This window comes from Anolis carolinensis, chromosome 3 (assembly GCF_035594765.1).
Source record: "Anolis carolinensis isolate JA03-04 chromosome 3, rAnoCar3.1.pri, whole genome shotgun sequence".
Lineage (NCBI taxonomy): Eukaryota > Metazoa > Chordata > Lepidosauria > Squamata > Dactyloidae > Anolis > Anolis carolinensis.
The window spans coordinates 2,152,272-2,178,673 of record NC_085843.1 but is presented as its reverse complement, the minus strand read 5'-3'; the positions used below and the strand labels follow the sequence as shown (position 1 = coordinate 2,178,673).

The window sequence follows — 26,402 nt, the reverse complement described above, 5'->3', positions numbered from 1 at the left end:
CTTTATTATGGATAGTAGACTGCAATGTGGATCCACATTTTAAAAACTCAAAAAAAAAACCCCTAAAAAAATAACTGAAAAAAAGGACTACAATCCACCTGAGAAAGACTCTTTTGAGTTGAAACCGGTTGTGGTTTTGCAGTCTACTATCCATAATGAAGAAACAAGAACAATCATTATATATAAGAAGAGGATTCAATTTGTGTTTAACAGCGCCTTTGTATCTGTTTTCATATGATGTATTGAACTAAATTTAGGTTTAATGATTTCTGTATTACTGTAATAGTGGATACTTGTCTTTGTAGTTCCAAGGAACCCATATTCTTTTTTGGGTTTTTAATGGTTCAAATGGCCCCAGATCACCACAGATTTTGTGATGGATGCTGAGTTTTGCAGTCCAGCAGCCTCTTGAGGTGCATACAATCCTTCCCATCAGGCCCCTCTTTGAAAGAAAACCATCTCTTCTCACAGTGGTCATCAAGGTGGGCAGGAGTGGGAGAGGCCCCACTTTCCAGCTTCGGAAGAGGTCACTGCCTTGGAGATGCCGCACTCCCCCCTGGCCTTCACAGGGAGGATCCTATCTGCACTCCCCCCATTGCCTTCATTGGCAGAGCAGAGGGAAGCCAAAGGAAGTTGGGGGACTTTGAAAGCCTTGAAGCCACCTTGTCCTCTCCCATAGACCAGGGTTTTCCACTCGCGAACCCTTTCCACCCTGTAATTACATGAACCCAGATACATAGGTGTATAAAAATACCAAATCTTTACTGATAACCAATCAGAATTAGTAAGCACTGAAGGTTGTTGCTAACAGATTGATGTAAAACAGCCGCTAGGCTTACTGCTGCCAAATTTTTCATGACCCCAGCATTGAGCAAAGGGGACTCCATTTGGGGTTGGGACCCCCGTTTAAGAAGCAATGCCACAGAGCACCTCCACTGGACACAAGCCAAGATGGCTGGCTCCCTGACCCTGGTAGTGTTCAAGGCAGCTTGGTAGCTCTTTGGGAAAGACCAGGCACCGCTCCGCACCTGAAAACGGATCCATTCACAAAAATGGAAGACGGGACGCTCCATCTGTTGGAAGGGAAGTGTTGAGCTCGGTGAGTTTTTAGTATCTACTAGAGACTGGAGATCCAAACTACAGCTTTATTTCTGACCAGAGCAAAACTGAGAGTGACCAGCAAAGAAAGAAGTGCCACACAATCTGAGGTGCAGCTCGGTACTTTATAGTCCAAAACAAATACACGAGTACACAAACCTTTTCCCCATTTACACTTCTATTGCCGCCTCTTAATCACAACCATTCTCCCCTCTCTTCTTGCACTCTCCCTTCATATCATGTCAAAAAGTCCTTTTGAACCCTTTTACCTAATCCCACCTTTCTCCAGTATCTGTCTATGACTCCTGCTGTGCTCTGTTCTGTGTAGCAGAGATTGGCAGAGTGAGCTTTAGATCTCCACAGACCCTCCAATTCTTCCCTCCTGTCTCAATATTCCTTTTTTATCTACCTTATAAAATTCACACGTATGAATAGGATTGTTCCATGATGATTCCCCTTTATCAAGATCATTCGCATCCTCATCAGCAATCCCTCATGTCCGAGTCTGACTGCCTTCCAAGTGTAGGGTCTTGGCAGTGGGTCCGTAAGTGACTGTAGAGACTTATTCTGGATCCTCAGGTTCTTTTGCAGTAAGGACATTGGTTTCTAGAAGATACCTTGCATCACAAAAGCTTCAGCTGTGGCTTGGAGTCCTTTTCTGCTGGCAAGGGAATGGGGTGTTGGCTGTGTCGGGTGGTGGTCTTGTGTTGGAGGATTTGGGGGAGCCAAGGCCTCGACGGAGACGCCTCCTCCGGCGCATCCAACCAACCTCCTGATGAAGGTTCCTGGGAGACTCCAACCTTCTCTGGACTTCTGTCCCACTGAAGCGGCTTCCGGCAGCAGAGCCAGGCTTCTCCTATCCCTCGGAAGCGGCTGCCAGCAGCAGCAAAGAAACCAGGAGGGCCAAAGTCCATTGCTCGTCCATCCCCTGTCCCTCCGCCTTCGGAGTCAGGCCTCGCTGAAGTCATGGTCCGTCAGGTTGACCGTGTAAGGGACCTCAATGACCGCCTGGGAAATCTCCCGGCCCGTGGCCATGCGCCAGGAGTTGAGCGGGCAGATGGCCTTCCGGAAGCGCTGCGGGGGAAGAACAAGAGGAATGATGAGAGATTAGGCGCCGTTTGGAAAGGAAGGCATCCACTTACAAGGGACATAGGCCTTGGATCTGGCAGGCCATGCCCAAAATCCCGTCTGGACAGTCATGAAGACTCCCTTTATTCCCAAAGGAAATTTATTTCTGACAAACAAACATTATGCTGGGGTGTTCAATAGCTGTGTATTAACAGCATTTCTCCTGATATTTCACCTGCATCTGTGGCTGGCATCTTCAGAGGTTCTGATGGGAGTCAAGGAAGTGGAGTATATATATACATGTGGGATGTCCAGGATGGGAGCAAAGAAACATTGTGTGTTAAACAGTTGTAAAGGGTGCAGTTAGCAGGCTGGATTTGTGTGTGTTGAGTGTGATTCACCCATTAGCGTGTAGGTGACCCTGCAGGTACCATATTTATTTATTTATTTATTTATTTATTTACAGCATTTATATTCCGCCCTTCTTTCTCACCCCAAAGGGGACTCAGGGCGGATCACATTACACATATTAGGCAAACATTCAATGCCTTTTAACATAGGACAAAGACAAACAACAATATAGCTCTGAGCGGGCCTCGAACTTATGACCTCCTGGTCAGTGATTCATCGCAGTTAATTGCACTGGCTTGCTCTCCCGTCTGCGCCACAGCAATTAGTGAAGGCACCTGCATGGAAGTAGCCTGGCCTTCGTTCCCTTTGAATTGTTTGCTGCCTGGAGACATCCTTTGTCTGGGTGGTGTTCACTAGCCCTTTATTGCTTGCTGCCAGGAGACTGTGTGGGTGGTGTTCACTAGTCACTGTCTTGATTCAATACTGGTAGCCAAACTTGGTTCATTGTCATAGTTTTCTTCCTTTCTGTTGAAATTGCCTGTGTGCTTGTGGATTTCAATGGCTCCTCTGTGTAGTGTGACAAAGTGGTTGTCAGTATGGTCCAGAATTTCAACAGAAAGGCCAAGCTACTCCCATGCAAATGCTCTAGGCAGCAAACAAACAATTCAAAGGAACTGTGTGGCCATGTTCCAGAAGTATTCTCTCCTGACGTGTCGCCCACATCTATGGCAGGCCTACTCAGAGGTTGTGAGGCATGGATAAACTAGGCAAGGAAGGTAAATATATATCTGTGGAGAGTCCAGGGTGTGACAAGAGTCCTTTGTCACTGGGAAGCCAGCGTTAATGTTGCAATTAATCACCCTAATTAGCATTGGAAAGGTTTGTCTCTTGCTGGGCGGCATCCTTTGTTCAGAGTCATTAGCCGTCCCTTGGGGTTAATGACTCTAATGACTTAATGGTTAAGGACGGCTAATGACTGAACAAAGGATGCCCCCCAGGCAAGTGACAAACCTTTCCAATGCTAATTAGGGTGATTAATTGCAACATTAACACTGGCTTCCAACTGACAAAGGACTCTTGTCACACCCTGGACTCTCCACAGATATATATTTACCTTCCTTGCCTAGTTTCTCCATGCCTCACAACCTCTGAGGATGCCTGCCATAGATGTGGGCGAAATGTCAGGAGAGAATACTTCTGGAACATGGCCACACAGCCCGAAAGACATACAACAACCCTGTGATCCCGGCCATGAAAATCTTCGACAACACAAATCAAAGGAAACGAAGGCCAGGCTACCTCCATACAAGTGCCTAACTCACATGCTAATGGGTAGATTCCACTCAACACACACAAATCCAGCTTGCTAATTGCACCCTTTAGACTTGCTTAACAGACAATGGTTTTTTCTCCTCATCCTGGACATTCCCCAGGTATATAGACTCCACTTGCTTGACTATTATCAGATTTCCTGAAGATGCCAGCCACAGATGCAGGCGAAATGTCAGGAGGAAGTGCTGCTAGAACATGTTGGCCATACAGCTCAGAAACCACACAAGACCCCAGTGATTATGGCTGTGAAAGCCTTCAACAACACAGATTTTTTTTCTGTTACCAGGATATTGTCGATTGGGAGGACCTGATTGACTCATTTACTCCTACCCACACACTGACCTATATAAAGGCTAACACATTAATTGTATCATCTCCTGTGATGCGGTGAGATTAAACTTTCCTCTCTTCCAACAATCCAGGGGCAATTGCAATTTTATAATTTCCTGGCAACACCTTTAGGGTTCCTGCCATTTGGCTCCATTCCCATCCACTCCCAGCATACATCCCCATTTGTCCCTTCAATGACAGGATCACAAGGATTTCCTTAGGGTGGAGGAGGGGGGTCTCTCAATGCAGTCTCTCAATACACCCCCTTTCCCCAATACTTGTCAGAGTATTTGCAGCGCAGCAGTAGTTGGATGGAAGCAGTGGAACGCAGAACGACAAGACACTCGGAGATGTTGGTAAAACTATTGACAAAGTTTTCCTGTCTGCAGCAATAATCAACACAAAGACTTGCAGACGACAGACGAACACAGGACTGCTCTGTTCTCCATCAGAACTTGACTCAAACTCTAGGCAGACAGAACTCAACTGAACTGAACTGATGTAATCGTTATGCACAAAAAAATTGTGCCTGGATACTCCCTAGTTCCAGCCACACATCAAGGTCATAATAGCTTCTTGGCAATTAACTCTTTCCACATTATGGTACGTTCTGGTTGATGTAATCAGTTGCAATACAAGCATGGCACAAATTGCATTTGAACACTATCGATACACAAATCCCACATTAACAATACTCACATCAGCCAGCGTCCCGGTTTCCTTGCACAAGGCGATGGCGGCCCAGAGGGGGATCTGGGCGCAGGTCAGGACCCCCATGCAGACCCCCAGGGCCTCCCCCCAGGCAGGGAAGGCGTAGGTCCCGTAGTGCAGGGTGGTGCTGGAGAGGTCCAGGAAGATGTAGAAGAGGGTGAACTGGGGACAGAGATGAAGAAAGAGGAGGGGGTGACATATGAGCCATGTTCTCCAAGGCCCCCTCCCCAAAGGATGCTCTGCAGCTCTCCTTTAGAGAAGCCACAGGAGCCCAGAACCCCCAAGCCAGGGCCCTTGGAGCATCATAGAGACCCAGGGACAATCAAAGCACCCTCAACAGATGGCCATCCAGCCTCAGTTTAAAAGCCTCCAAGGAAGCTTCCACCAGAGTTCCACTGCAGAAGGTCTTCCTCATGTTCAGGTGGAATCTCTTGTCTTTTGAGTTCCAGTCTCAAGGGCAGTAGTAGGAAGTGGAGCCACTATGAACACCTCCACCCACCAAGTTGTTGCTGGACTATAACTCCCATAATCTCTCCCTGCTGCTGGGATTTGTAGCCGAAAAAACTCCTGGAACAGGGCATAGCCTCTCCAAGGGGAGGATAACCACAACGGTGTAGAAAGGGGAGTGAGACTACCCGTCATCCTGGGAAAAGGTAGGAAGAAAAAGTTCCAAACAGAAACAAAAAGGATGGATTCAAATGCTAAGGAAGAGGATTCTCGCTGAACCTGTGGGAGGGATTCCTAGAGGCAAGAACGACAATGGGACACCTTCTGCAGGGCTATGGTGGGCTCTTTCTAATGGATGTTTGACAAAACCTGGATACATACACATACTTTCTCTACAGGATGATGCAGACATGAAGTTCCCATCCCACTGGCAGTGAACTGGACTAGATGACCACTAGAGACCCCTTCTAACTGCACCATTCCATCTGTGTGAATGCATTGACATTGTGGAAAGAATGCAGTTTGAAACCACTTTAACTGCAATGGCTTAAGGCTACCGAATTGTGGGAGCAGAGTAGTTTCACAAGGTCTTTCAGCCTTTGCTGCCAAAGAGTGCCTCACCAAACTACCAACTTCAGAGTGCATTCATTCCATAGTGTAAATGCACCCTGTGGTTCAACTTGTGCAGGTGTGCACAACAGCCCTTTGTGCTCTCTCTGCTGGAGAGTGGCTTCTGTACTAGAATGAGCACCTGTCATAATTTATTTTGTTATTTATTTATTTACAGTATTTAAATTACGCCCTTCTTTCTCACCCCGAAGGGGACTCAGGGTGGAGCACGACCTAGACTGTATATACTCGAGTATAAGCCTAGTTTTTCAGCCCTTTTTTTAAGACTGAAAAAGCCCCCCTCGGCTTATACTCGGGTGAGGGTCCTGGTTGGCTTATATTTGGGTCAGCTTATACTCGAGAATATATGCTACATTTATTATTTTTCTCTATTATTATTGGTATTATTACATTTATTATTTTTCTCTATTACTGTTGCTACTATTACATTTATTTTACTCTATTATTATTATTAATAATAATACATTTATTATTTCATTCTGTTATTATTATTATTATTATTATTGCATTTATTATTTTCCCGTAATTATTATTATTATTATGTAATAATAATACATATTATTACATGTATTATTCTACTCTATTATTATTAAAAGGATACATAAGCACATTTACATTCAAGAAGATGAGAATCATGATTTGATCAGAGTTGGAGAGTCTTACCTTAAATTTGAGCTTTATGTAAATATTCAAAAACATTTAACCTACCGATGCCTCAATTAATGTAACTTTATTGGTATCTATTTTTATTTCTGAAATTTACCACCCTCGGCTTATACTGGAGTCAATGTTTTCCCAGCTTTTTTTGTGGTAAAATTAGGTACCTCGGCTTATATTCGGGTCAGCTTATACTTGAGTATATACGGTATACAGTAAACACTCCATGCCGGGACATAAAATAATTATAAATAGACACAAACATTAAAATCAGTTATATCTACTTTAATAACGTTATTGAATTATGACACCCCAGTGCAATCTCATCACATATGGACAAACGGGGACAGAAACAAAGGTGACGTTAAGACAGCCATAAAAACCCAACGGCTTTGATATGTGGGAAAGGGAAGGGACATTTGGGGTGATTGACACATGATGGTTGTGAGCTCTATACATATAGATGTCAGGGGTAGGATTGACCAGTGGCTCTGATGTGTGAGTGTAACTCTATAGCAGGCATGGGCAAACTTGGGCCCTCCAGGCGTTTTGTGTCAGAGCTCGCGGTTTGGATAAACACACATGCAGCGGAAGATCAACGAAGAATCACTGGCACCAATAAATAGGCTGAAGCCTGTTTGGCTTTCTACAAAAGATTTACTGACAAACAGAAAAACTCTCAAGACGACATATACATACAGAGTGCAAATAGGCAGAGGGCAGAGGGCAGAGAGAAGAACAGATAACACAGCAAGCTATTTATAACCACCTCTGCTGTCTGATGCAATACACAGTTAACTCTTTACACACTCGCATAGTGGACAGCAGACAGTGCATGATGCAATCTCCAGCTCACATTGCAACACTATAACTCAATTACATTTAAACAACTCTACATACAATCATTCCCACTTCAACATTTTGGACTGCAACTCCCACAATTCCTAACAGCCGGTAGGCTGTTAGGAATTGTGGGAGTTGGAGTCCAAAACACCTGGAGGGCCCAAGTTTGCCCATGTCTGCTCTTATAGCAACACAACCAATGCACAAAGGGACCTTACAGCCCCAAACCACCTTGGTTGCATGAAGCAAGTGTCACGGGCCGCCTTCACCCTCTGGACTTGAACCTTGGGACCCAGAGGAGCAATGAGTAAGGAGCAAAGAGTCACTCTCCTACCAGGAGGAGCCCCGGAGTGAAGACCACCCAGCAGGCCTTGAAGTAGAGCACCATCTGGCTGCACCAGGGAGGGCAACGGCTGATCATGTCCACAATGTCCCGGCAGAACTGGTTTACCCCTGCAAGACAGAAAAGGAGAAGAGAAGGGTTGAGCAAGTGGAGGGACACATTGGCTTGCACTCGTGGCCCCTGGCATCCCACAGTCAGGAGGGTTGAAGCTGGAAAGTGGGCAAAAATAGGCACCAAAATAGGCTTCCATGGTCCATTATGTCCCTTGCCTCCCACTTCATCTCAATCTGGATAAACGTGAGGTATATCATCATTATTATTATTATTATTACTGTAATTATTCAAACCTAATGCTCATCTCTCTGAGCTAAATGACCTTGCCAAAATTAAGGTGTGTGTTAGATTTGTGTAATATGGTCATCTTAGGACTGAGCCAAATGTTACCAGGTGAGTGTATAGTGGAACCAGTAGCGTCCAGTTAACACCATGTGCAAAGAAAACACACCAGGCAGATGAATTGAAAAGAACAAAGGAACTTTACTCTTGCTTGTTGAGTTGAAATATAAAACAGTTCTGCAATCGTACAATGTCCATGTAGTTGCATAAGATCAGTAACTAATCAATCAGAATATTCAATATATACAGCATAGCATATTCAAACTACTACTTAACCGTAGCTAGAGAGCCTTTCCTGTGCTCTCTCTTGAAGCTCAAATTCCCAACTGACAATCTCAGCCATCTGCCAGCAAACAGATACATTGTTTTAGGCGTGGCTTTGCCTCTGCAAAGCTGAGCTCTTTTGCAGAGTTCCCTTGCAAACAACTTTTGCAAGGATTTCTTTACACACACACACATAGCAATTTGGCGCAATACCAAAGCCAAAGGGGAAGCTGCACCTGGAGCTCCTCTTCGAGGGACTGAGTCTCATTTAATGCCCAAAGCTCAATGTTATGGGATCCTGGGATTTGTAGCTTTTTTTATTAATCGTGTCAGAAGCAACTTGAGAACATACTGCAAGTCGCTTCTGGTGTGAGACAACTGGCCGTCTACAAAGACGTTGCTCAGGGGACGCCCAGGTGTGTTACCATTCTGGGGGAGGCTTCTCTCACGTCCCCACAAGCTAGAACTGACAGACAGGAGCTCACCCCATATCGCAGATTTGAACTGGCAACCTTCAGGTCAGCAACCCAACCTTCAGGTCAGCAGTTCAGTTGTAGCTTGGTGAGGCATCATCATTCTTTGGCAGCTCCCATGACTCCACAGCATTGAACCCAAGCAGTTAAAGTGGATTCATTCTTCAGCATAGATGCACCTCAAGGTTTTGCTTTCCGTTGCTGGAAGCTTGGGTGTCCTAACACAATAACACAACTTGTGTTTTAAAAGAGGGAGTCTAATCAGAGAGCGACTGCAATGTGCACATTTTTAAAGCCAAATTTCCTTTAGCCACTGCACAGTACATTTGCCAGCAAATACTTTTTTTGGTCTCATTGAAAATTGTGTGCATTGGATTCAAAGGCACATGAGACTTGAGTCAATACAAGTATTATTAATAATAATAATAATAATAATAATAATAATAATTATTATTATTATTATTATTGACACAAAGACAGAGTATGACACAGCAAACGAGATGCGTATGCTGGATTATTATTATTATTATATTGCCCATTTTCTGCTCTCCCCCCCGCAAAGTGGTACATTTTTTCTAACAGAAGCTGTTGAGAGAAGCAACCCAACTCTTAAAGAGGCTTCCATGCTTCTTTGTCCTGTTCAAACATCAAATAACCCCCATTTTCCAAGACCGGGAGTTGCCATGATTGTTGTTTTGGAATAACAGAATCATAGAGTTGGAAGAGTAAGTAACTTTAGGCGGGGCGGCTAAGACGGGGCAAAGGCCTGAAAACAATGAACAAAGTACTACAATAAAACATATTACAATGAATAAAAATACAGTAAAATCGACATTATGCAAAACAATACATTAACCATAAAAACTCATTTAAAAATAAAATAAATAAAAATTTAAAATAAGATGGACCACCAGGTTGGTGCGGGATAGCATGGAGGAACCATTTAAACTAAAGTGCAATAATATAGTTATAAAGTGCAAGCATTTCTCAACTGTTTGGGTGGGGAGACCTCAAAGGGCTATCTAGTCCAACCCCCTGCCATGCAGGAAAACACATTCAAAGCACCCACGGCAGATGGCCATCCAGCCTCTGTTTAAAAGCTTTGAAGAGCTGCCTTTTTGCCTTTCTGGGCACACACTGGGTCTCTGCGACAGAAATGTGGACCCAGAGCACTCACCCTCCCAGAAATCCTTTATGGGTTTCATTTACGTCTCTAAAGGAAACCCACCTTAAACCAAATGTTCTTGCAGGAGGGTGCCCAACCCAGCAAGGATTCTGGCAAAACTTTTTGGAGGCATTATATAACTGAGCCATGTTTCCTGCAAAGGACTCACCGTAAAAGAAGGCCATGCCGAGGCACATGAAGAGGGCGATGATGATGAGGCCGAAGCTCGTGCTGTAGGCGTCAATGAGGGTGAACCAGTAAATGCCGCCCTGTCCACAGGGAAACGAGAGACATTAGGAGCGGAGAAGTCACCAAGGGGACTCCAAAGGCCATCCAGTCCAACCCCAGTCTGCTAGGCAGGGATACACAACACAAACCCTCCCAAAAGATGCACATCTGATCTTTAGGTGGAGAGTTTACCACCTTCCAAAGCAGATCAGCATGTTATTTACAGTCATTAAAAATGATCCTAATGTTTGGAGGAGAGTGAGGCTGGAGGTGGGCTCTGGAGGCAGAGGGGTCTGAACCACTGCATTTGTGGCCAGCTTTCAGGGCATTTGGATAAGTATTGAGATGAAATGCTGCCTTAAAATGGCATCAACTTTTCATGGGATTTTGGTCTGGAGGCCTTGAGGAGACGTTCTCAAGGGCCAGATGTGGCCCACAGATCACATTCCCTTCCTGGTTTATCATTTGAGTTGCAGGTAATACACATAAAAGAGTAGATGGGGAAAGGAAAGTTGCCTAACCTGGTAGAAGAGCCCCTGATGCTGACTCTCCTGCCTGCCTGTCTATAGGGTTCTGTTTGGGAAGTTTGGCCCAATTCTATCATTGGTGGAGTTCAAGGGGCTCTTTGGTTGTTTGTTGTTGTTCAATCACTCAGTCGTTTCCGACTATTCATGACCTCATGGACCAGTCAAATCCCAGCAATTGCAATTCCCAAATGTCAATGTCTATTTTCCCCAAACTCTCCCAGTGTTCCTATTTGGACATATTGAGTATTCGTGCCAAGTTTGATCCAGATCTATCATTGTTTGAGTCCTGGATCCCTGGATTAAGTGAACTACAACTCCCGAACTCAAGGTCAATGCCCACCAAACCCTTCTGGTATTTCCTGTTGGCCATGGGAGTTCTGTGTGCCAAGTTTAGTTCAATTCCATCATTGGTGGAGTTCGGAATGCTCTTTGATTGGAGGTGAACTATAAATCCCAGCAACTACAACTCCCAAATGACAAAATCAATCCCCCCCCCAACCCCACCAGTATTCAAATTTGGGCACATCAGGTATTTGTGCCAAATATGGTCCAGTGAAAATACATCCTGCATATCAGATATTTACATCACTATTCATAACAGTAGCAACAAAAACAATTTTATGGTTGGGGGTCACCACTGTTGTGGTAATCTCTGAGCGGTTAGACTCAATGTAACCCTCTCTGGGGGAGATTCCACCAAAAATCAGCAGAGTAGCAAAAGCAAAAGCTTTCAAATGCAACAATTACTTACACGGGGTGAGCAAGAGAAGCCTTTAATCAGTTAGGATGGCAATGGAGTGCAGAGTCTCAGTAAAAGTTCAAAAAGTATTTATTCAGGTAAAAAGAACTCCATTGTAGATAGAAAGGCTTGGGAGCTGTCTAGTCTACTCTAAACTGGTGTCTAAGGAAAAATAAGAAAGGAAAAATAACAAACATCTAAATAGTTACATCTTGCCAGGAGAGATGGCGAGATGCTTCTTGTTAGCTAGAAGAACAAAAGGAGAAGAGAGAACCAAAATGGTTCCAACCTCATAGTCCAGTTTATTGGGGCCATAAAAGACATTCTGACCAATGGGAAGTTAGTGTCCCTGGAGATTTACATTTCTACTAACTTCAAAGTAAAGGGTGTGACGTAAACAGGATAGAGTGAAACACAGTAAAGCCTGTCTAGGCATGCTTTGGAAACAGGGAAAGGATTCCCTCAATCTAACTCTATCATCTATCTGACTACATCTAGACTTGAGTAGTCCAGGGTGATTCCCAACAACCACAACATGAGGAACTGGATTAAGGGGTCACTGCATTAGGAAGGTTGAGAACCACTGGTCTGTGCCGTCTATCTCAAGGCAGAGAAAGGCATCATGATGCTCCCTTCTCAAGCAAGAAGGTAATCAAAGCACACACTAAAGCAGAGCTTCCCAAACATTTCGTGCTGGTGACACACAACTTAGATGTGCATCATTTCAAGCCTTGAGTGACATGGATTTATTGATTTATTTATTTACAGTATTTATATTCCGCCCTTCTCACCCTGAAGAGGACTCAGGGCGGATCACATTACACACATAAGGCAAACATTCAATGCCTTTAACATAGAACAAAGACAAGACAAACATAGGCTCCAAGCTGGCCTCGAACTCATGACCTTTTGGTCAGAGTGATTTGTTGCAGCTGGCTGCAGCTGGCTGCTCACCAGCCTGCGCCACAGCCCGGGCCTAGATCTAAGAAACTGTGGTGAAAAGCAATAGAGCAGGCCTGCTCCACAGGGTTCCTTTCCCTCATTGCGTGCATGGTTCTTCCCTTCCAACAGGAATGGCATGACGCTCAAGGGGACACTCCACCTGTCTCCTGTCTCCAAAGGAAGGCCACTTTACCTCTGTGATCAGGAGGAGGCCCAGGAGGTAGAAGGCAGCGCAGAGGAGGGCCAGGAAGAGGGCCTTCTTCTTCCTCTCCCGCAGCGAAGGGAACTCGTCCATCAAAGCCGTGGAGATGCCCTCCATGTTGCCAAACTGGGAAGAGCATAAAAAGAACAGAATCATGGAGATGGACGAGACCTCAGGGGCCATCTAGTCCAGGAATAGGCAAACTTGGGGCCTTCTTCCTGGTGTTTTGGACTCCAACTCCCACCATTCCTCACAGCCTCAGGCTCATTCCTTTTGCCCCTCCGCCGCTTAAGCCATTGCCTCATCTACTCCAACCCTTCTTACCCAAAGAGGACTCAGCACGGATCACAGAACATATACATGGGAAACATTCAATGCCGTTAGACACACAGGACAGACAACAAACAGAGGTATTACTGTCAGAGCGCGCGGTTTGGATAAACACACATGCAGCGGAAGATCAACGAAGAATCACTGGCACCAATAAATAGGCTGAAGCCTGTTTGGCTTTCTACAAAAGATTTACTAACAAACGGATAACTCTCAAGACGATATATACAGACAGAGTGCAAAGAGGCAAAGAGAGCAGAGGGCAGAGAGCGAACAGATAACACAGGGAGCTATTTATAACCACCTCTGCTGTCTGATGCAATACACAGTTAACTCTTTACACACTCGCATAGTGGACAGCAGACAGTGCATGATGCAATCTCCAGCTCACATTGCATCACTATAACTCAATTACATTTAAACAACTCTATATACAATCATTCCCACTTCAACAATTATGTCGGCATTTTTCCAACTTCGACATCTTGGAGGTTGTGCTCGATTCCGGCCCCAGGGAGGTGCTGTCGCTCTATCTGCTATGACAACGAGCCCTTGATCACAGACTTTTCCTCTTGTTCTTTGATCGCCGGCATTTCTGGCTTTTCCATGAAATACCTCCCTGCTTAAGCAGTGCCTAATTTCTCTATAATAACTTAATAACAACTCTATTCTTATATCCCGGCCCATCTCCCTGAAGGGACCCAAAGCAGCTCACTTGGGGACCAGGCCCAGCAATACACAATAAATTACAATCACATAAATACACTGAAAACATATAAACATAAAATCATAAAACATATAATAATAAAATAATAAAACATATAATAAACTAGCTGTGCCCGGCCACGCGTTGCTGTGGCAAAGTGGTGGTGGTATTGGTTAAAAACTGTTGTGTAATTTTTATTTGATGTTATTTGTATTTTTTAATTAATTTTATTGTAAGCTATCTTTTTATTTATTATCTTTTATTTTCTTGTATAATTTTTAGTTATTTTTTGTTATTATGGGATTTTATTGTATTAATTTTTTAGTGTTTTTTATTATTTTTAGTGTTTTTTATTATTTTTATTGGGTTGCTAGGAGACCAAGTTGGAGGATCTTAGCCTTCTAACTGGCAGCAATTGGATAAAAGCAATTATTCCTCTCTCTCTAATTAGGACTTTATTTTTCTTTTCTTTTTGTTGTATCAACCTAGAGGCGTGGATGATGGGTTGTGTCGTCAAATTTCGAGGTTGGGGGGCCTGTAGTTTTGTTGTTTTGTGGGTCGCCGTGATGCCATCACTCTTTTATATATATAGATTAAAACATACTCAAAATGAATAGCTAATAGTCAAGCGCAGTGAACATATTCTACTACATCAGGGGTCCCCAAACTAAGGCCCAGGGGCCACATGTGGCCCATTGAAGCCATTTATCCGACCCCCACAGCAGCAGCTCCCTCCTCCTCTTCCACCGAGGAAGGCACGTGCAGCATGAAGCAAGAGGAAAAGGCACATGCCTTTCCCACCTCCTCCCTTGCCTGAGGTGCACCTTCCAAAGCTTTGCTTGTTTATAATGGTATTTTAATTATTATTTAATTAATCATTAATTATTAAGGGGTGCTTTGCTAGTGCTTTTGGTGCACAAAGGCAGAAGGGGGTTGGACTAAATGGCCCAAGGGGTCTCTTCCGACCCTCTCTATTATTATTATTATTATTATTATTATTATTATTGACAGAAGGACACAGTATAACACAGCAAACGAGATATATATGCTGGATTTTCTATCACAAAATCACAAGTCGAACACTTCCCAAGCATTTAGGACTGTGTGATTTTTATTATTATTATTATTATCAACACAACGACGTTGTATGACACAGCAAACAAGATAGATATGCTGGATTTCGTTTCGCAAAACCACAAGTTGAACACTTCCCAAGTGTCTAGGACTGTGTGATGTATTTTCTGATGATGTGTGCAAATCCCAGTAGGGTGGCCTTTTGCAGTTGGCAGATGGTGATTTTGTCAATGTCTATTGTTTCCAAATGCTGTCTGAGATCTTTTGGCACAGCACCCAGTGTGCCCATCACCACCGGGACCACCTGTACTGGTTTCTGCCAGAGTCTTTGAAGTTCAATCTTGAGGTCCTGATAGCGGCTGAGTTTTTCCTGTTGTTTTTCATCTATGCGACTCTCACCTGGGATGGCAACATCAATGATCCAAACCTTGTTCTTTTCCACAACTGTGATGTCTGGTGTGTTGTGTTCCAGAACTTTGTCAGTCTGGATTCGGAAGTCCCACAGTATCTTTGCATGTTCATTTTCCAATACTTTTGCAGGTTTGTGATCCCACCAGTTCTTTGCTGCTGGGAGGTGATACTTGAGGCATAAGTTCCAATGAATCATTTGGGCCACATAGTTGTGCCTCTGTTTGTAGTCTGTCTGTGCAATTTTCTTACAGCAGCTGAGGATGTGGTCAATGGTTTCGTTTAGCTTCCTTGCACAGTCTGCATTTTGGGTCATCAGCTGATTTTTCGATCTTGGCCTTAATTGCATTTGTTCTGATGGCTTGCTCCTGGGCTGCAAGGATCAGGCCTTCTGTCTCCTTCTTCAGGGTCCCATTCGGGAGCCAGAGCCAGGTCTTCTCCTTATCAGCTTTTCCTTCAATTTTGTCAAGGAACTTTCCATGCAGTGTTTTGTTGTGCCAGCTGTCAGCTCTAGTTTGTAGTGCGGAGTTTCTGATTTTTGACTTCAATCAAAGCATTATTATTATTATCATCATCATCATTGAGGCTGGGTGGCCATCTGTCAGGTGTGCTTTGCTTGTGCTTTTGGTGCACAAAGGTAGAAGGGGGTTGGATTAAATGGCCCAAGTGGTCTCTTCCAACCCTCTTTATTATTTTTATTATGATTATTTATTTATTTATTTGCAGTATTTATATTCCGCCCTTCTTTCTCACCCCGAAGGGGACTCAGGGCGGATCACATTACACATATAGGCAAACATTCAATGCCTTTTAACATAGAATGAAGACAAGACAAACATAGGCTCCGAGCAGGCCTCGAACTCATGACCTCCTGGTCAGAGTGATTCATTGCAGTGATTCATTGCAGCTGCTCTCCAGCCTGCGCCACAGCCCGAGCTGTATATATATTCCGCCCTTCTTTCTCACTCTGAAGGGGACTCAGGGCGGATCACATTACACATAAAGCAAACATTCAACGCCTTAACATAGAACAAAGACAGAGACAAACGCAGGCTCTGAGCTGGCCTCAAACTCATGACCTCTTGGTCAGAGTGATTTGTTGCAGCTGGCTGCTCACCAGCCTGCGCCACAGCCATATTAACATTGAGGCTGTATTTGTTCCCATTTTGTTTTTTACTTCAAAATAACAGATGTGCAGTGTACATGGGAATTTGTTCATAGTTTTTTTAAAAAAAACTATAGTCCGGCCCACCAATGGTCTGAGGGACTGTGAATTGGCCCCCTATTTAAAAAGTTTGGGGACCGCTGCACTACATACTCTACTCATAGCTCTCAACTGTTTCTGAACTACTTAGGTGGACAGTGAGCTGGGCTGAAGGTCAGGTGCTCACCCCGACCCAGGCTTCGAACTGCCAACCTTTCGGTCGGTAGAGATCTAGTGATGCTAGTGATTAGCCAGCTGTGCTAAAGCCCAGCCCGTCAATGTCATTCCAAATTCATGAAAGCATGGAAAAGGTTTACTAAACTGCCAAAACTTTGCTGTTGACCCAACCACAGTTGTGTGTCTGTGGTTGGGTTGCACTACAGACCCCCACACAGCCTCCTTGTGGAGAGAAAAATATGGTGTACATAAACACAATGATAATAAGTCCAAGGGGAGGACATTGACCTGGTCAACCCCACTCACCAAAGTGTCCACTCCAAGGGTGAAGAGCATCAGGAAGAAGAGAACGGACCAGAAGGCCGAGCCGGGCAGCAACGCAAGGGCTTCTGGGTAAGCCACGAAGGCCAAGCCGGGACCTGGAAGAGTTGTTATCATGGGGAAAAGGGGTCTCCACTGAAGCTTCATGGGAAGGGGCCTCAACCACCAAGAAGGAAGGAAGGAGCCCCACCCGTCCGTACCTGAGTCGGCCACCTGCCCCACCGGCACCTTCTTCCGCCAGGCCATGTGGCCCAGGATGGAGAAGATGGCGAAGCCGGCAAAGAAGCTGGTGGTGCAGTTCCCGATGGCGATGACCAACGTGTCCCTGTGAGAGAGAGGCAACAGAAGGTCCATTGCAGGGTTCTGTCTCGGAGGGAAGAGCAAGAGTTGCCCAGAAGGGACTGGCAGAGCGGAGCGGAGAGGGCAGGACAGAGCCTGGATCCACACCGGATGCGCTGGCTCTAGGGTGTTCTGGAAGCAGTAGTCCAAACTCCAGTCACTTCCTGGATCCCAGTTTTGGAGTACAGGTGAGGGAGGCAGGACAGACAAACAGACAGACAGGTGGATAGGCAGATGGATGCAGAAATGGATGGATGACAGATACATGGATAGATAGAGGGATGGATGGGCAAATGGATCAATGGATGGATCAGTGGATGGATAGATGATATACAGACGGATGGATGATAGACAGACAGCTGAATGGATGGATGGACAGATAGTTCGATGGATGGAAAGATGGGTAGATACATAGAGAGATACACAGACAGATGGATAGACAGTTCAAATAGATAAGGGGATGGAGGAATGAACAGATAAATAAATACTTAGACAAATACATGGATGTCAACAGATAGATAGATAGATGGCTGGATATATAGATGGGTGGATGGGCAGATAGCTAGATGGAAAGGTAAGCTGAATGGATAAGATAGACAGATGCATGGATAGACAGGTGGATGGATAGATGATAGATACATAGATAGAGAGACAGACAGAGAGACAGACAGATAGATGACAGATTTTAATAGTTTTAAAAATCCAGAGAACTTTGGTGCTGCATGGAGACTAGTTGGGCATTTCCCCTCCCTAAAAGGATGGTCTGGCCCATGTTTCAGGCCCTTCCGCACACCCCCCGGGGCCCCACCTGATGACGTTGTTGTGGAACTTGTTGTAGGAGGCCATGGAGAGGAGGCCCCCGAAGCCGATGCCCAGCGAGTAGAAGATCTGGGAGGCCGCGTCATTCCAGACCTGGGCAAGGAGAAGGAGAGGAGGAACAGGCAGTCAGGCGTCAAGAGAGAGATGTGGTTGTGGGTCTGCCTCGCAAGGGAGCCACCACCTGTTAGGCAGTTTTAAGAGAGCAACACACAGTAGTTCACTTTGTCCCTAGTCCTAGCTTGGTCAAGAAGGGAAGCCCACCCTCTCGGCACTCTTAAGGTTTGGAAGCTTGCCTTTGTTTGACAAAATGGAATCCAGATTCTCAGAACGGGGTCTCCATGTCTATGACTTGACGTCAGGCATTCCACCCGTCTAACCGTTTGTTTCAAATAGGTATTGGTCAGCAAACAGCAGGATCAGCCTACTCATGGCATTCTTTGTCAGAAATGAGGATCTCTCCACAACCTTCCTTATAAAAGGCCCAGTTGTACTACTGTGAGGAAGGTTCAATTTTCCTACAGTAGTTACAGGATGCCTATAATCCTTTGCTGAACATAACATTTGTCGAATCTACAGCCAATCTACAGACCCACTAAGAAAATTCAACAAATGCTATGTTCAGCAAAGGATAAGAGGGACCCTCTAACTTCTGCAGGAGTCTACTATATTATAATAATAATAATAATAATAATAATAATAATAATAATAATAATAATAATAATAATAATAATAATATTATGCAAAGACTGTCCATGTGTGAGAGGTTAGTTGAGACTTATTCACCTTCTCCCGTCTCAATTCCTTTCCTTCTGAAGACCTGGCAATCTGTCCATTCTCACGGAAAATAAAACTCTCATCAGTCAGTTGTCAGTCTATCCCCGCGGTTCAGAAATTTATTGAAGTTATTTACAGCTATGTACACAAGCGCAGCTAACACATGTCTGGTAGAATTGATGGCGACCAGCGAAGAAGCATAAACTTGTCGCCTCCCACATTCCATTCCCAGTGACTGATGTCCAGCTAAGTAGCGGAAGCTGAATCATGTCACTCTAGGCAGTAAATCTAATTCTATGCACTGAACCATTCCTCTGCTATAATGCTTACCGAAGCTCCACACACTTACTTTAACAATGAGTGAACATTTCACACACTATATAAACCACTGGAAATCGGCACACTGGGCGCAGTGCCTAAAGACCTTGGCCTGCACTTAAAAACAATCAGCACTGACCAAATCACCACCTGTCAGCTGCAAAAGGCCACCCTACTTGGATCTGCATACATTATTTGCCCATACATCACAGTCCTAGACACTTGGGAAGTGTCTGACGTGTGATCCAATACAAAACCCAGCATAGGGATCTTGTTTGCTGTGTACTCATCTTGTTGTGTATCAAATAATAATAACAATAATAACTTTATTTGTATCCCACTCTATCTCCCCATGGGGACTCAAGGTGGTATCCAACAAAGGTAAACATTCAATGCCAATATAAAAAAATAGAAACCATAAAAATTTAAACAGAAAATCACAAACATTAAATTACGACCCCAAATATTATATGACAAGACTTTAAAGTTAAACAATTCAACACCTTCAAATTATAACAACTTAAAAGCCAGCCTAGCCCGAGTGTCGAACCCATTCCGTACACCATGAATCTGTGGACAAGTCTCCACAGGGACCACCAAGTGCAACAGCATTGCCCAGACATGAATCAAAGGACATGAAAGGCACTGCAGACTCATTCAACCAGAGAAGTCAGCCAGAGCAGAGCCCTTGAGAAACCCAACTGGACACAGAACATGATTGGAGAACACAGAAATGCTGGACCACTCACAACCATCATGTCAGACTACATAGAGAAGCCACTGAAATCCACAAGAAGTGCATGGACAATTTCAACAGAAAGGAGGAAACAATGAAAATGAACAAAATCTGGTTTACCAGCATTAAAAAACACCAGAATCAAGACAGTGATTCTAAGGAACACCACCCAGACACTGTCTCCAAATGGAACAAAAGCCAGGCTGCTTCCATACAGACGCCCTTGTTCATTCACTCAGTCGTTTCCAACTCTTTGTGACCTCGTGGACCAGTCCAGGCCAGAGCTCCCTGTCAGCCGTCGCTGCCCCCAGTTCCTTCAAGGTCAGGCCAGTCACTTCAAGGATACCGTCCATCCATCTTGCCCTTGGTCGGCCTCTCTTCCTCTTTCCTTCCATTTTCCTTCCCAGCATCATTCTCTTCTCCAAGCTTTCCTGTCTCCTCATGATGTGGCCAAAATCCTTCAACTTTGCCTCTAATATCCTTCCCTCCAGTGAGCAGCCACTGGGCATTATTTCCTGGAGTGTGGACTGGTTGGACCTTCTTGCCAAGGTCCAAGGCACGCTCAGGATTTTCCTCCAGCACCAGAGTTCAAAAGCGTCTCTCTTCCTTTGCTCAGCTTCCTTATTATTATTATTATTATTATTATTATTATTATTATTATTATTATTAATAATAATAATCAGACAGGCCCCTACATTGGCAGTCTTCAGAAAGAACTTGAAGACCTGGCTGTTCCAATGTGCCTTCCCAGATTAATAGGAAATCTCCAACACCAAGTCCCATCAGCACTTTATTAGAATTAAGATCGCCTATCGCACTCTGCACTTGCCCTAGAAGCCTTATATATCACCTGTCACATCAGCACTTTTAATCTTGTACCCATTACTCTGGCCCGGCCCAGTTCTATTGTGTTTTAGCGTATTGTTATTGCTTGTGGTTTATACTGTTTTAATTGTTTTTAATTTGCTTTTTGTTTTGTATTGTTATATTGTGTGTTGAGGCCTTGGCCTTTGTAAGCCGCATCGAGTCCTTCGGGAGATGCTAGCGGGGTACAAATAAAGTTTAATAATAATAATAATAATAATAATAATAATAATCTTCCTTTGCTCAGCCTTCCTTATGGTCCAGCTCCTGCAATCATAGGTTACTACAGGGAATACCATTGCTTTCACTATGTGGACCTTTGTTGCCAGTGTGATGTCTCTACTCCTCACTATTTGATCGAGGTTGGCCATCGCTCTCCTCCCAAGAAGGAAACAGACGCCCAACTCTCATGCGAATGGGTGGAGTCCATTCAACACATAAAATTCTAGCTTCCTAATGCACCCTTTACACTTGGTTAACAGACACTGGTTCTTTCCTCCCACCCTGGACACTCCACGTGTATATATATACTCCACTTACATTTACTACCATCAGATCCTTTGAAGGTGCCAGACATAGATGATTTATTTATTTATTTATTTATTTATTAGACTTGTATACCGCTACTCCCAGTTTGGCTCGGAGTGGTTTACAGAAATAGATTAAAACAATACACTTAACTTTAAAATAACAATAAAAACAACAATGAAAACAGACATAGCCCCGAGTTTTTCACCCATCGAAAGCTTGTTGGAAGAGCAAGGTTTTGCAGGCTTTCCAATGAAATGAAAAAAGGAGAAAGTGCTGTCATATAGCCCAGAAACCACACAACACCCAAGACTTTGATGGTTGATTTCCCTTTGATTGTCCCATCCAAATGGTCTTCTCTAAACCTTGTACGTCTCCATAGTGTATTCACAAGAGAATGCCCCATGTGTGCCTGCAAAGGAGCCGTGGCCCTGGAACTCCTTACGGTGCTGAGGGGCTGCCCTGCCCCGTGTCCACCCCTCTCCGGCCACGGATGACCCACCTGCGCGCTGCCCAGGCGGCTCCAGTCGGCGGAGAGGTAGAAGCGGACACCCTCCAGAGACCCCTCCAGCGTGGCCCCTCGGATGATCAGCACCAGGATGACCAGGTAGGGGAAGGTGGCCGTGACGTAGACGACCTACGCAAGACAGCAGACATGGACACCGAGTTGGAAGGAGAGACAATGCCCAGAGGACAGGGTTCAGATACAAAAGGACCTCAATAAATGAGGGAGCTGACTGGTCAAAACTTACCAAATGAACTACAACAGGGAGAAATTAGTGGTACTACACTTCAGCAATAAACATGAAATGCAAAGATTTACATCTGGTTACACCTGGCTTGAAGTCTACAACACTTGGAGTGAGGACCGAAGTTGGCCCATGCCTGTGCTATATCCTTTCTTATACTTATTCCACACTAACAATCTCCTTATGTAGTGGTTATTAAAATTAAGAGTCCAACTTTGTTTTATCATACCAGAGGTAGGCATGTATCCCAAATTCCAGACCTTCTCCTAGTTGTAGTAAACTTTAATTTCTCAAGACCCACCAAGTCAAACAGCATGCATGGCAGTAGGTTTCTAGCCCTCCTCTTTTCTGATCTAAGTCCATATGCAACTTGGTTGATATGACATTGTTATGTTATACTGATATGACCTTGTTTTATTGCTGACCTTGTTTTATTGCTGTTATTGTATTGTTGTCGGGCAAGGCCCCATGTAAGCCACTCCAAGTCCCTTCGGGGAGATGGGGCGGGATATAAAAATAAAGTTATTATTATTATTATTATTATTATTATTATTATTATTATTATTATTATTATTATTATTGGTGCCGATGTGGTCACCTGCTCTCACCTTTCCTGAGCTGTGGATGCCCTTCCAGGTGCAGAGGAAGAGGAGGGCCCAGGCCAGGAGCAGGCAGAGGGCCAGGGGCCACCGCACGGGGCCAGGGTCCCCCAGGCCGGAGCTGGACGTCACCCCCAGGACCTGGTCACTGGGAGGCAGAGAGGACAGGGTTGTGGTCAGCGGCGCTGCGGTCAGCCAGGGATGCCCCCTGCAGCCCCAATCTCCCTTCCCCTCAATGTCCGCACAGGTGGGACCTTGTTGTACCTCAGGGCTGGTTCACCTTGCTCCTACACACATACCACCACAGCAAACTTGGTTTAAATAGTTTATTAGGCATGTTTAGCCTGCAGAAGAGAAGGCTGAGAGGAGACATGATAGCCATGTACAAATACGTGAAGGGAAGTCATAGGGAAGAGGGAGGGAGCTTGTTTTCTGCTGCCCTGCAGACTAGGACATGGAACAATGGCTTCAAACTACAGGAAAGGAGATTCCACCTGAACATCAGGAAGAACTTCCTCACTGTGAGAAAGGCTGTTCAGCAGTGGAACTCTCTCCCCCGGACTGTGGTGGAGGCTCCTTCCTTGGAGGCTTTTAAGCAGAGGCTGGATGGCCATCTGTCGGGGGTGCTTTGAATGCGATTTCCTGCTTCTTAGCAGGGGGTTGGACTGGATGGCCCATGAGGTCTCTTCCAACTCTACTATTCTATGATTCTATGATTCTATTGATAAAAGATAGCAAAGTCTGAATAAAAAGCAGTCAAGAAAGCAATAGTCCAATTGTAAGGACAGCCAATAGAAAGCAATAATCCAAATGTAAAGGCAATCAGTAGAAGGCACTAATCCAAGGCAAAAACAGTCTGTAGAATATAGTTCAAAGTCTCTAATAATCAATCAATCCTGAAAACAAGGCAGCATGAGTTTCAAAACACCATCCAAAATACAGGATCCAGTCATGATCAAAAGCAAGAATACTTTTCCAAGAGCATAGACAAGATGGGAACTCTGCTTCCAAAACCAATGTTGCTTTGTCTGAAATCTTTCCCTGTTTCTCCCTTATTTAACCACGTTTACAGGCTAAGAAAGCATTCCTTTGTCCTTGAGTTCCCACACTTTTAACTTTAACCTTGTTTCTCTATCTAATTCACTGACTCCTCTGACTCGCTGCCAGAGACACCTGGGACTTGTTGATATTCTGAATCCTGTGAAGGGTCACCCTTATCACTATCTTCTGCTTCACTGCTAGTCTGTTTATCACAAACTTCTGTTTCATTGCTAGTCTGCAGCCTCTCTAACAATTCAGAGCCTTCAGCATTTTCATCATCAACATTTCCATGGTCAGCCTGCATAAACCCAAATCCCCCTTCATCATCAGACTGAACCACAATAGACCTATCCCCACTTCAGAGCAGACCAAGATCACCTCCAAACTGCATCTGTAGAGACCTTGCAGGATCCTCCACCTCCAAACCACATCCATAGGAACCTTATTTGGGGACATTGCTTTGGGAGATGACCCCCCTGCAGAATGGTAAATGCAGGTCCATCTGGTGGATTGTGGGAACTCTGGTCCCCCCTCAAAAGGTACATTTTCTAAGCCGTCTGCTCCCTCTGACCAAGCAATACACTGGAACACAGCAAGGTCTCTCCTCCCTCAAACAATCCCCATAGATTCCTAATTGAAAGAGTCCATAGGAACCGCCCAGTGCAACCCCCTTCTGCCGAGAAGGGAAATGAGGCTGGGGACACACAATATTACAGGCAACCTTCAAAACTAGAACAACCCCAGCCATGTAATGCATTGCTTGGGCTTTCAGGCTCTTTGTGGCTCATTTGTTGTGGCTTTGGGTCCAATGGGCTGCAAATGGCAAGTGTCCAGAGGCTTCAAGGGACTGGACCAGATGGCCTTTGGGATCCCATTCCATTGCATTATTATTATTGTTGTTGTTATTGGATTACTATGAGCTTTCCAGGCTGTATGGCCATGTTCCAGAAGCATTCTCTCCTGATGTTTCAGCCACATCTAGGCAGGCATCCTCTGAGGTTGCTGGTCTGTGAAATGATGTCCAGGGTGGGAGAAAGAACTCTTGTCTGCTTGAGGCAAGTGTGAATGTTGCCATTGTCCACCTTGATTATCATTGAATTAAAAAACTCTAAATTCAGGAGAGTAAATAAAGAACAACACTCAGAAAACAGGTGAATTCTAGGCATGAAACAATCAGGCCCAGCTAACACCTCCCAACAAAGGATTCCCCCAGGTAGGAAGCAGCCAGGCTTTGAAGCTGCAAGGCCATTCAATGCTAATCATGATGGCCAGTTACAACATTCACACTTGCCTCAGGCAGACAAGAGTTCTTTCTCCCACCCTGGACATCATTCCACAGATATATAAACCCCACTTGCCTAGTTTCCAACAGACCTCACAACCTCTGAGAATGCCTGCCATAGATGTGGGCGAAACGTCAGGAGAGAATGCTCCTGGAACATGGCCAGACAGTCTGGAAAATTCACAGCAACACAGCCATGATTCCGGCCATGAAAGCCTTCAATAACACATTATTATTATTATTATTATTATTATTATTATTATTATTATTATTATTAATACCCCGCTTTATGTCACCCAAAGGAGACTCAAAGCAAAAACAGCAGAACAGCAGGAGTTTTAAAAAGATGGAAGGTTTGAGAGACATGACATTGTGACCTAAAAAAGGGGGAAATGGCTGAAATGAAGGTACAGTAGAGTCTCACTTATCCAACATAAACGGGCCGGCAGAATGTTGGATAAGCGAATATGTTGGACAATAAGGAGGCATTAAGGAAAAGCCTATTAAACATCAAATGAGGTTATGATTTTACAAATGAAGCACCAAAACATCACGTTAGACAACAAATTTGGCAGAAAAAGTAGTTCTATACGCTGTAATGCTATGTAGTAATTACTGTATTTATGAATTTAGCACCAAAATATCACAATATATTGAAAACATTGACTACAAAAATGTGTTGGATAATCCATAATGTTGGATAAGTGAGACTCTACTGTAGATAAGAGGCACAGAGAAATGGACAAAGAAGCAGAGAAGTGTGAGGACAATGCTTGTGTGTGCATGTTTAACAACTTTATAACTTTATTCTTGTATCCCTCCCCATCTCCCCAAGGGGACTCGGGGTGGCTTACATGGGAACCAAGCCCAGCCATGTACAATAAAATACAACAACATAAAATACATTCCAGTTACAACAAATTAATACATCAGAACTATAAAATCACAACATCACACAATAAAGGCCTAGCCAGTAGCCAAGGGCAACGCAATGGCCATTCAATAAAATTATAATTGTGCAATACATTAGGAGTACTAATAACACTCCTAATATATTGCACAACTAATATATTTAGAAACTCAACTACCAAAAGGTCGAGTTGCATCTCAGCCTGGCGGCACTGTTGCACAACCACAAGCTTTGCTCTGGCTAAAAACAAACCTATTGCATTTTGAGATCCTCGCTTCTAGTGCCCGATTGTAATAGAGAGACTCGGGTTTTGGGCAGCACCGAGCCTCAGCAGACGACTCTCCTGCAATGCCTTTGTTGCAGAGGAAGTAGAGCCATGCAATGCTGTGGTCGGAAGCCTTCTTGGAAATCCCATGCAACCCAGACTGATTGCATTTCCTGAGCGCCTCTCCTTGCAAAAGAGAAATGGCGCCGTCC

General features: G+C 44.4%; 1 protein-coding gene across 1 annotated transcript in view; it reads right to left on the bottom strand.

Annotated features, from left to right (window-relative positions):
* Nucleotides 1-1,204: 1,204 nt before the first annotated feature.
* The window catches only part of LOC100562583 (sodium-dependent proline transporter), a 45,907-nt gene continuing 20,709 nt past the window's right edge, over nt 1,205-26,402 (bottom strand). Inside the window, exons 6-15 of the mRNA XM_008122431.3 lie at nt 22,702-22,840; nt 21,847-21,981; nt 18,114-18,217; nt 17,167-17,291; nt 16,952-17,064; nt 12,738-12,872; nt 10,278-10,377; nt 7,802-7,920; nt 4,879-5,052; nt 1,205-2,172 (exon numbers count right to left, since the gene is read on the bottom strand). Coding sequence (XP_008120638.2) covers nt 2,047-2,172; nt 4,879-5,052; nt 7,802-7,920; nt 10,278-10,377; nt 12,738-12,872; nt 16,952-17,064; nt 17,167-17,291; nt 18,114-18,217; nt 21,847-21,981; nt 22,702-22,840 — 1,270 coding nt within the window. The 3' untranslated portion in view covers nt 1,205-2,046. The remainder of the gene's footprint in view (nt 2,173-4,878; nt 5,053-7,801; nt 7,921-10,277; nt 10,378-12,737; nt 12,873-16,951; nt 17,065-17,166; nt 17,292-18,113; nt 18,218-21,846; nt 21,982-22,701; nt 22,841-26,402) is intronic.